Here is a 12,035-nt window from a genome sequence, read left to right as displayed (position 1 = left end):
AGAAAAATATTCTAGAAAATATAAAGAACTGTTCTAAGTTAATTTGAGAAAAATACACCAAGCGTCTCTGTGTTTTGCTCCCATGCGCATGAAATAACTTAAAATAAATATGGAAATAAAAAGGGAAACACCGAAAAATGCAAGCTTGCAGATTTCTAAGCAGGTAAGCCCCACACTATTCTTGAAGAACCTTATTTACCGTTGGCAAAAGAGCTGACTTATTGTGTGGAGAAAAGGATGCTAAACAGCTCGACCTGCTGCCCCCCCCCGAAAGACATGGTAATTCATAGAATTATTGAAATGGCGGATGATATCAAAAGTACGCTGATAGAGCGCGTTAAGATGAGCAGATGTCTTTCACTGCAATTAGATGAGTCTGTAGTCAATTTGGCCAATTCGCTCGTTTATGTTAGATACGAGTTTGAGGGAACGTCCCATGAGGACTTTCTGTTATGTAAGCCGCTACCAATAGGAACTACAGGAGAGCACATATTTCAGCTTCTGAATGAATTTATCGGAGAGAATGGCATTGACTGGATAAAATGTGTAGGAGTTTGTACAGATGGTGCTAGAGCAACGACAAGCTGACATAGCATTGTAGTTGCATGAATTAGAGAGGTTGCTCCAGAAATTAATGGACGCATTGCAACATTCACCGTGAGACCTTTGCCATCAAGAAAATGCCTGACGATTTAAAATCTGTTAGACTCTGTTGTGAATTGTATCAAGGCTCGAAAAATTAATTCACATCTGCTTTGCTCAACTAAACAGGCTCACCACCTCTCACTGAAATTATGCTTTTTTATTATTTTTATTTGTTGTTGTTACTATTTTTTTCTGTAAAACGCTTTGAGAAGCCACATTTAAAGGCGCTATATCAAATAAAGTTTATTATTATAATATTTATTATATGTATGTGTGAGTGCGTGTGCACTCGCGCTCATGTTGGTCATTGAGAATTTCTGGGGTTCCTATGAGATGATGACTTGTAGGTGGTACTTGGATGCTTTGTTTGGATTAGGGGTGGTACTTGGTCCAAAAAGTTTGAGAACCACTGTACTAAACTATATCTATATTTCAAACTTGACATGAAAGAGTACCCCAGAAACCTTGAAAGAAAAATCAAACTTGGTCAACATACTATAAGACAAAAAACAACATAGAAAGAACTACAGAAAGGGAGAGCTACACAATAAAAGCAACTGCCTTCCTTTGCCTAGGTGTATATCTATCATTACAATCAGTCATTCTGTCCATTACGAGCTTTCTTCCAACATCTTATGTCATTTGTATAAACCTATCAACTGCTACAGTATAAAAGACGTCTAAAGGAACTTCTTACCTCCAGCCCCAAAATTCACAACATATTGAGTGAAAAGGGCATCCAATTCATCATACTGAACCAGAGCATCTTCAAACTGCTGCAGCATTTCAAAAACAAAGGCCAACTCCTCCTACACAGGAATATATCACGAAATAACCCGATTACATCCATTTAATGGTTACAATGCTTGGGAACTACAGGAGACTCTTGATAATATTCTGTGCTAGATGAACTGAGAGTATTAAATACTCAATATATCACATGAAATCACATCTCAAGCCCTTATGAACTTCATTAAAATAAGGAGGAAAATGATAACAATATATAATAAACCATGATTATATTTTCCCAAAAAACTTTGTTCTTACTAGGGTAAGTACTCAATTGGAGGATTAATTTTATTCTAACACTAAGACATTAAGGTCATGTTCAATTAGAAACAACTTATTGTTCAGGTTAACCAATACAAGAGTACAGCATTTTAGCTACCACATAACCAAATACATTTATTGAAACTCAAAATACTTGAATGTTACAAAAAAGCTCACAGTAAGTCATAAGAAAAATTTACAATCAGCAAACAACGGCAACAAACAAGAGTGCTGCAGCTACAACCTGGACCATGAAATATTCACAGAAGCTCCAGCCTGGATCGGTGCGTTTCTCACGCAGGGTTCTCATGTCATCCTCAAATTTGCCCAGATTTTTGGTAAAGGACATGAGAAGAAGGGTCCGGAGTTTGGTGAGAAATGCACTCCAAGATTCCTGTGAGCGTGAGGAGTCTTTCAGGGGATCTGACAGTACCACACACCTTCACCAAAAATTAAAATAACCATTAGACAGCAAAAAACTCCATATGAAACTGGGAACATTTTGAAGATTCTTCCGACTAAAAAGTGGAATCTGGCAGACTTTGCTATTGTAAGTAAACATTCTTAATTCAGGAGGATCAAGCCAAGAAATCTATATCTATAAATACATGACGAAAGAAACTGATAAGGTTCACCCATCTATTTTCTTACCACTTCATCTAATTCAAGGCTGCGGAGGAGCTGAAGTCTATCCCAGCAAGCATTGAGTGCAAGACAGGATATACAAGTCCATCTCAGGACAGACACAGGCACAAATGCAGACATGCAAACACTCACACCAGGGCAATTTTCCCAGAAGCCAATTAACCTACCAGTATGTCTTTATATGGTGGAAGGAAACTGCAGCACCCAGCAAAAACCCTTGCAAACATAGGGAAAACATACAAACTCCACGCAGATAGCACCCCAGATCCAGAATTGAGCCCAGAGCCCCAGCCCTGTGAGGCAGAAATGCTGTCTAACACACCACCATGCTGCTAATAAGTGTAAGTAACATATTGCACGCAAATTTTAAAATGTACACTATAAAATCAAGTTTAAGATGTAAAAAAGAAAACACAATTCTGAAAATGATTTAAAAGCAGTTAACCACAACTGTCAATGTTCTGGAGGGATTTAGAATTTACATATTAACAAAAGAGTTCTTTAAGACAACATAAGATAATACGTTTTAATTAGATTTTACTGAGAACCTAACAAAAACAAAAACTAACACAAACACAGAATGCACTGCTTGAGGTAAAATTCAGATTAAGGCTGATTATACAGTAGAAACTTGACTGTAAAAAGTACCTGTCACTTTGCTTGTTACAGAAATCATTCCTTATTTTATCGACAATGGATGTCCGGGGAAGGATGTTGGTCTTGTTCTTTTTTTTAGCATCGCTCTCCACCACCACAATCAGCCAGTCAGCTGTGTTGTACGTCTTGAGTGTGTTCTGCCATCGAACAATGTCATCTTTCACTGAGGCCTTGTATACCTCAGTGTCCTGGGAACCAGAACAACACAGATTTATGGGCAGGATCATGATAACATTTTAGCTATGAGCCTCTAGGGCCAAAGGTGCTGTACATTTACAAGCTTTGACACTATTATTTGGCAAAAATTTACATTAACGTAAATGAATTATAGTAGATTTTAAAATAGTTTTAATTTTAATATGTATTGTGCAATTCCAGCAGTCCCTATTATAAGTTTCTTATTGATGAATAGAGAAATTGTGTGTAAAACGTCACTGCAGTTATATTATTTTTAAGTCAACAGCCTGCAATGTACATGGTTTGCAGATTATGTTATTCACAAATGAAAAAGTATTGTGAGGAGCGAAATCTAACACTAAAAATCTTCTTCTTGGTTGATACTGTTGAGCACTATAATGTGAAGATTTTACATTTGTGTGTCCTCATCTAATGCCTGGGTCATGCAACAAAAATAACCATATGTGGAGGCCTGCACATCTTCAGACTTTTTTGAACATTTGACTTGATTATATTTACTTTTCAAAAGGAAATCGCTTTGATTCGGGCAGAACCAAACTACAACCCAGAGGGTGTACAAAAGATTCGAAGACCTAGAAAAGGCTACTAATGACTGACCAACATCAGTTATGTCACTGGAGTCTAAGGTAAATAAAGTTTCTAGTGAAGCAACCAATCTTATTACAAAACCTACTGATTTAGTTTGGAGGTCGAGATGTAATAACATCCAAATTATTAGAATTGCAGAGAATCTAGAGGAACCACATCCCACTGAATTTATTTCTCATTTGTTGTGGAGGTTTTCAGCACAACTCTGCTGGATAGGGCACACAGGTCTCTCCACCTCAAACTCTGTGAGGGGAAGAGGCCATGTCATTTCATAGTATTTACAATATGGAGAAGTGAAGCACTTTTAGGAAAAGTACCCTGCTGTTCGTTATGGGCTGTTCTTCTCTGCTTCGTTCAAGATTTCCAAAATATCTTTGAGAACCCCAAGAATGAGTTTTGATAACCAAAACATTCTTGGTGGATGCTGTCAAGACTGAGTTTGCTTACAAGATAAATGTGTATGTCACCCGCAATACAACCAAGAGATGAAAAGTTCAGCTCTCTCTTTTTAATTTGCAATGGGATAATTGCATTGTGACTTTAAAATCTGAACAGGTGAACTGTACATTATTCCATGCTGTTTTTTTTTTAAGTACAATACCAGGCATGTAAACAGATCTCTTTATTTCTGCCTATGCATTGCTCTTATTTATAGCCATGTTAACATTGTAGAATTTTTTTGCTGTCTTTCCCCATATTAAGCTTCATATATCGGTACGCATATTGAGGGTAATTAAATTTTTACATTGTAGTTTTGAGAAAATGTCTATATTTGCATTATAAATATAGATTTGAAAGAAAGTGTGAACATCTCAAACAACTTGGAACATGTATGGCCTTCTTACAAAAGACCTACTTTAATACCTCTAACTACTTTGAAGTTGGTTAGGGCAGTTTTTCCATTTCAATTTTCAGGCAAAGGCCCGTGGGGAGCCTTTCTCGTGTACAAAAAAAGACATCTTTCATAGCATCTCAAGTACTCTTGAACCATATGGCAGGAATGTAATAGTTACAGGTTATCTTTTTAATGTTCCATGTTTATGTTTTAATAATCATAGCAAATGTCTATACCCCTAAAAGTGATGACAAAACTTTTATTTTTCAATTTGGAATCTCATAACTTAATTACTGGGAGGGGGCTTTAACTGCATCCTTTATCCTACATTGGACAATTCCTCCTCTAGGACAATCCCTATCTCTAATACTTCTTCAGCTATATAATCCTTTTCTAAATTTTATGCTATCTCTGACACTTGGCATTTCTTACACCATTTTGCAAGGCAGCTCTCTTTTTTTCCCTCCCAAACATACACTACCACGCCTCATTAATTAATTATTTTTTTAGATAAAGTTACTTTCCTCAGTTCATTCTTACAACTATGACAGCACATTAACTTCAGATTATACCGCTCTTATTGAGGAGATAAATCAATCAATTGAAGATTCTAAACAGAGTCCATGGACATTTAACCTATGCTTTCTAACCTAAATTGTGGGGGAGAAGGTTTTCTACTACCCTTAAAAGACAGTCAGGAGTCCGTCTCTGAAGTTAAAAGAAGCACTTATTACATGCACATGGGAGTGAAACACACAGAAATGCTCAATGTATTTTTCTCCAAGCAATTAAACTAAAACAGTCCTTTAATACTTTTCTGTTATGTATCACACTTCCCTATACTTATCACATTGGCAGCATTCCATGATCATGCCCATCTTCCTCTTCCCTAATTGCAAAATATTTTTTAAATACAATTGGTTACTAAATTTCATAGCTTAGAAAAGCTATAGTATACAGTGGTGTGAAAAAGTGTTTGCCCCCTTCCTGATTTCTTATTTTTTTGCACATTTGTCACACTGAAATGTTTCAGATCATCAAACAAATTGATATATTAGACAAAGATAACACAAGTAAACACAAAATGCAGTTTTTAAATGAAGGTCTTTATTATTAAGGGAAAAAAATCCAAACCTACATGGCCCTGTGTGAAAAAGTGATTGCCCCCCCTGTTAAAACATAAATCAACTGTGGTTTATCACATCTTTGGAAAGCTGAGTTCAATTTCTCTAGCCACACCCAGGCCTGATTACTGCCACACCTCTTCTCAATCAAGAAATCACTTAAATAGTACCTGCCTGACAAAGTGAAGAAGACCAAAAGATCCTCAAAAGCAAGACATCATGCTGCGATCCAATCAAATTCAGGAACAAATGAGAAACAGTAATTGAGATTTATCAGTCTGGAAAAGGTTATAGAGCCACTCCAGCGAACCATAGTAAGAGCCATTATCCACAAATGGCGAAAACATGGAACAGTGGTGAACCTTCCCAGGAGTGGCCGGCTGACCAAAATTACCCCAAGAGCGCAGCGACGACTCATCCAAGAGGTCACAAAAAAACCCACAACAACATCCAAAGAACTGCAGGCTTCATTTGCCTCAGTTAAGGTCAGTGTTCATGACTCCACCATAAGAAAGAGACTGGGCAAAAATGGCCTGCATGGCAGAGTTCCAAGACGAAAACCACTGCTGAGCAAAAAGAACATAAAGGCTCATCTCAGATTTGCCAGAAAACATCTTGATGATCCCCAAGACTTTTGGGGAAAATACTCTGTGGACTGACGAGACAAAAGTTGAACTTTTTGGAAGGTGTGTGTCCCATTACATCTGGCTTAAAAGTAACACAGCATTTCAGAAAAGGAACATCATACCAACAGTAAAATATGGTGGTGGTAGTGTGATGGTCTAGGGCTGTTTTGCTGCTTCAGGACCTGGAAGACTTGCTGTGGTAAATGGAACCATGAATTCTGCTGTCTACCAAAAAATCCTGAAGGAGAATGTCCGGCCATCTGTTCGTGACCTCAAGCTGAAGCGCACTTGGGTTCTGCAGCAGGACAATGATCCAAAACACACCAGAAAGTCCACCTCTGAATGAAACAAAATGAAGACTTTGGAGTGGCCTAGTCAAATTCCTGACCTGAATCCAATTGAGATGTTGTGGTATGACCTTAAAAAAGCAGTTAAGGCTCGAAAACCCTCCAATGTGGCTGAATTACAATTCTGCAAAGATGAGTGGGCCAAAATTACTCCACAGCGCTGTAAAAGACTCATTGCCGGTTATCGCAAACGCTTGATTGCAGTTGTTGCTGCCAAGGGTGGCCCAACCAGTTATTAGGTTTAGGGGGCAATCACTTTATCACACAGGGCCATGTAGGTTTGGATGTTTTTTTTTCCCCTTCATAATAAAAACCTTCATTTAAAAACTGCATTTTGTGTTTACTTGTGTTATCTTTGTCTAATATTTCAATTAGTTTGATGATCTGAAACATTTCAGTGTGACAAACATGCAAAAAAATAAGAAATCAGGAAGGGGGCAAACACTTTTTCACACCACTGTATTCTATACTAAGTTCCTATATAACACAGTACAGAATAACCCTGTAGCCTTTGTGTCCAGCATTCTTCCATTCTGGTTCAAATCAGTTCTGTTCATCCTATAAAATACCACAGCATCAGCAGAATAGTTCAGAAAGACCCTCTCAACAATTTTATCTTATTCATTACTTCCAAAATAGAAATATTTTTAGAGACATGTAGCACCCCAGACATTTCTACATTGCAAATTTGTAAGGCTTACCAATGGCTACAATTTTATTTTTTCCATATTAAGCAGAACCGCTCTCAATGAATTTCTGGAGAATGCCAATAAAAATATCTACAATAAAGTTAAAAGTACGAGATTCTACTCTGGTGTCCATTATTTTAAAATGTAAAGTTACTGGTATAGTGCAACCACGTCAGGAAGCAAAGACAAATATGATACAAGTGGTTTGGGAGGCAGCCATATGTCTAAAGGCAACAGCTGGAAACACAACCTGTCACCTTCAGGATACAATGTGTTAAAGATGACCATTTAAAGTTTCCTGCATGTATGTGGTCTTCAGAGCTGGTTTGAAAAGAAAATGCATTTCCTGAGGGCGAACCACTAAAAGAAGTTACTTGAATTTGTGTTACTACATTTGAATGACAGTTGAAGCAATTCATAAGGTCAACTGAGCTTTTCTGACCGGTTCATCAACATTTTAATTAGTGCAAAAAGGTAAAATTAATCTTTCTATGATTAATTTCTATCCACTATGAAATTCTGAATTCCTTTTCAGAATGCCTGAGAATTTGTTTTTCACTTGGTGGTTTTGTGTTAGAATGTTTAAATAAAGTTAAAATAAATTCTTATTTAATGTGCCTTGATTTCAGGCTGTCGGGACACAGAATGTGTTACTTTGGAAGGGGTGTGCAAGCTTCCTATAGGCACTGCAGTAATTGAAAAGAGCCAGGAGAAGTCTGTTTTAGCTCAAGTTCTTCTTCTATCCTTGCCAGGTATAGTATTGTACATACAGTTTAAAATTATACACCGCTTACATACATAAATCTAAACTCTTTAAAATATTTCCTCATTTGAACCCGACATGTGGCAGATGGGGACAAGCCCATGCCATTTTTATATTTAAGCTCTTGTTCCATGCTGTTCTTGTTCCATTAATTTCTGGTCTTTCTCTCATCTTGAAATTGAACCCACTGCTTTTATTGCTGTTTTTGGTGTGCCAACAATCTTCCACTATAAAAATCACACAGGCTTTTGCAATGGATCTTATCTTTTTGAATTAGAAGCAAGCTGCCCCACCCATATTTGTTCAATGGATCAGTTTCTTCTATTGGAGAAAACTAGATACATGTACAATAGTTGTACTATTAGGTTTTTTAAAGATTGGAAACAATTTCTGAACTACTGTGAGGCTCCCTTCTATATCCTGGACATTGGTAATTCAAATGAATCATTAAAGAACTGACCTTTTTTGGCTTCCTAGACAGCTTAGTATAATTAATATTATGCTATGTTATATTTCTGTATCTATCTTTTGTTTAGTTTTACTCTTGTTAGTGAGGGAAGGGGAGTGAAAATGTTGTATTTCCTTTTACACAAATCATTCTTAGTTGAAACACTAGCAACAATTTACATTTTCTGTAACATTAAATTATGTGTATGTGTGTTATTTTGTATATTTCTATCAGTTTAAAAAATATTCTTCTTGTAGACAATGATGTTGCATGACCTAGATAATGAATCATTATGCTAACTTTGAATGCATGAACAGCATATACAAAAAAGAGTTAAAGTGATTGACTTTGTTGGTTAGACAAACCCACAATTTGAAAGGAAATGATAACACTATTTCTAATGATAGTTTTTATGAGTTATATATATATATCTTAAATGAATATACCAATATGGCAAACTAATTACTTTATCACTTATGGATAATCATGCCCAAAGAAGATATTTCTCTATAAGTTGCATTATTTATAAGTGATACCTGGACTTGTAATGTGACACTTAAACATTTTAGTTAGCTACAAGTGAAACACTCTACATAACATATGTTCCCTATACCACTAATTTTCATGAGTAAAAGCCTTCCACATTAAATAATGAGTAAAGTTTACTCCCTTATGCTCCCAGACCCTCCATATTTACTTTCTTAAACACACGTTCCTATCGGAAACAATTCCCCTACTTATGTTATATGTTATATGCGCTGCAACGTTCTCGTCCCTAACCCCTAAGTATACTGGGGATAGCCTGTATAAGATAAGATCACTTTATTGGCCATATACAATTTCTTATATTAGGAATTTATCTTTTCGCATACCCCAACTTGCTCTCCATGAGACAAACAGACAGGGAGAGAAGCTTGGGGTCAGCGCGCAGGTCAGCCATTTATACAGCACCCCTGGAGCAGTTGGGCTCACCTCATCTCACCTCACAATCATAAAGATGTATGATTATCATCTTACATCTTTAAAGCATTTCATATCTGGTTATTTAATTTGAATACTATTTGGGTGTGGCATAAAGTATCTTCACAGATGCTGAACACAGACAATAGAATGAAATATACTGGTTTAGTCATCAGGGCCATTGTACAGGGGTTGAGTGACATCATCCTCCAAAAAATGTACTGTATCTCAATAAGGAAAGCAGTCATTATGAATGAAATTGCTAATATGAGAGATTCCTCTGGGGGTACAAGCTGCTGCTCTCTGTCAAATGACCAGAAGCTGGAGGAAAATTGATCACCTGATCTGTTAAAAACCAGGAAGCAAGGACTTCCTGTGTCTGTCAGTGAGTGGAAATCTAACATTTCTAAGCATAGCCCTGTAGCGGCGAGGCTTATTAATAAGAAAGAATTAAGTGTTCTGAGCCTTCCCAAATGAGGCCCCATTTCTCTGTTCATCTCTGTGGTGCAGCCACAGAGAAACTATTCATGCAAGCTGATTTAAGGTTTGATAAGGACACCTCCCAAAGGGGGATGCACTTAGCTAAGCCTGGCTATCATGATCAATGGTCATCCATTGGCGCCTATCTGTCTAGGGAGTGCCAGATGGACATCTGGACTGCATTACTAAGTGTCAGGAGTAAGTGACTCATATCTCATCTTGATCAACCAATCAGGGACTGGTAGGGCCGAGTAACCCACGTGGGACTCTGATGCCCATGGAACTTTCAGCCAATCAACGAGCTGAAATTCCTCCAGGTAAAAACAGGCAACACAGAGAGCCTGAGAGATTCAGTAAGATTCAGTAAGATTCTGGAGAGGATTCTGTGGACTGTTCTAAAGGGAATTCAAAGGAGAATTCCAGGGCAGGACGGCCCAGGAGCAGAAGGCTCCCAAGGGCAGGACATTCTCGCAGAGCGCCTCCTGACCATCCTGAGACTCAGCCCGGACAACCACGGAACGGCCAGTGTGTCCGAGTGCCAGAACTTTCCTTTGTTCTAAGAGTCTAGAGTGGAGGTTGCCAGAGAGTAACCAGCAGCAGACCTCGTGAACAGGTCGGAACTGTGGACAGCTGAATCACTATTCAGAACTAGCTCTTCATCAGGAACGAACCGGTCCTCTTCCTGACTTGCTGGGACCCACAGTCATCTTTTCTCCTGTGCACAAACTTTGCTAGTTAAAGCCAACAGTGAGCATCAGCAGCGCACCGTCGCAAGCCGCACAGCACAGCCTGGCACGGAGCCAGAGAGCGCGGATTGGACAGCAACAGCCTGCAACTGTTTCTTTGTGCCCGCAGGACATCTGAATCCCCAGAAATTGGATGAGTATTTAACTTCAATGCATTACAGCTCGAGAATTCAATTGTTATCCCAACCAGTTGATATCAATTTAATTCCTAAGAGTTATGTACTTGTTTGAGTATCTAATGTAGAAGTTATAACCAAGTTCATTTACGAAACGGTCTTAATGAATGATATACTGAACGTACGTCCTCTTGATATGTGTAACACTTTGTAACTGACTGAATATATATCTTTTGTATTCTGATAACCCTCTCGATAAGATCTGTTAGGTTTACATGCATATTTTATGTATTAATAAATGTATCCTCGTGTATTAGTACCTGTGTGTGTGCGTTGTTTGAGTTATGTCGCATGGTTGGACTCTAAAGCCATCAAAAGAATCAACTTTGTGATTTACTGCTACAATTAATAATTGTCTCAGTAAATGCCCAAACCCTACAGAACTGGTGCCTTCAGAGAACCACTACATTACATTTTGGCTATGGCAACGTTACATATTTGGCATCCCTGAGCCGGTTTTCTTACATATTTGGCGTCCCTGAACGGCTATGAAACATTACATATTTGGCGTCCCTGAACGGCTATGAATCACTACAGCCCTATAATCTCATCATTGTTTTTTTTAGGTATATTCCATAGCAATCATGTGGTTCACAAAAAATACTTAAAGTAAATGTCTTCTTTCTTAAAACAGTAATGTTAACTGTGTTTACATTAAACACTTACACAGCAATCTGTCCAGTATATGTGCAGGAAGGGGAATGTAAGAAGAGCTTTATTGCCTTCTTTAGGAAGTAGATCTTCTTTAAACTGGACAAAGTTCGCCTCTAGGTGAATCATTTTTGGTGGACGTCCATATGACCTGCAAATAACATTAAAAGATGAAGAAGTATGTTTGAATACCTTATGATATCGTTTAACTAAAACAGTGTCTTATCAGGGGTGCACATTCCTTTTGCTTTGTGCAATGACATGGAGTTAAAAGACGGGATCAATTTTTAACATTCAACACGAGATACCCACCTGCATTTCAATTTAAAGCAATGGCATACAGTGCCTTGCGAAAGTATTCGGCCCCCTTGAACTTTTCAACCTTTTGCCACATTTCAGGCTTCAAA

At 37.8% G+C, this 12,035-nt stretch overlaps 1 protein-coding gene across 2 annotated transcripts in view; it reads right to left on the bottom strand.

Moving 5' to 3' along the window:
- The window catches only part of trappc10 (trafficking protein particle complex subunit 10), a 96,377-nt gene that overhangs the window by 75,883 nt on the left and 8,459 nt on the right, over positions 1-12,035 (bottom strand). For both annotated transcript variants that reach the window (XM_088607185.1, XM_088607186.1), the window contains exons 3-6: positions 11,644-11,779; positions 2,989-3,185; positions 1,940-2,135; positions 1,343-1,454 (exon numbers count right to left, since the gene is read on the bottom strand). In XM_088607185.1, the coding sequence (XP_088463311.1) occupies positions 1,343-1,454; positions 1,940-2,135; positions 2,989-3,185; positions 11,644-11,779 (641 nt within the window). The remainder of the gene's footprint in view (positions 1-1,342; positions 1,455-1,939; positions 2,136-2,988; positions 3,186-11,643; positions 11,780-12,035) is intronic.

Source organism: Lepisosteus platostomus, chromosome 2 (genome assembly GCF_059453375.1).
Source record: "Lepisosteus platostomus isolate fLepPlt1 chromosome 2, fLepPlt1.hap1, whole genome shotgun sequence".
In the NCBI taxonomy this organism is placed as follows: domain Eukaryota; kingdom Metazoa; phylum Chordata; class Actinopteri; order Semionotiformes; family Lepisosteidae; genus Lepisosteus; species Lepisosteus platostomus.
The sequence above is the reverse complement of the archived record's forward strand: the minus strand, read 5'-3'. Positions and strand labels throughout refer to the sequence as shown.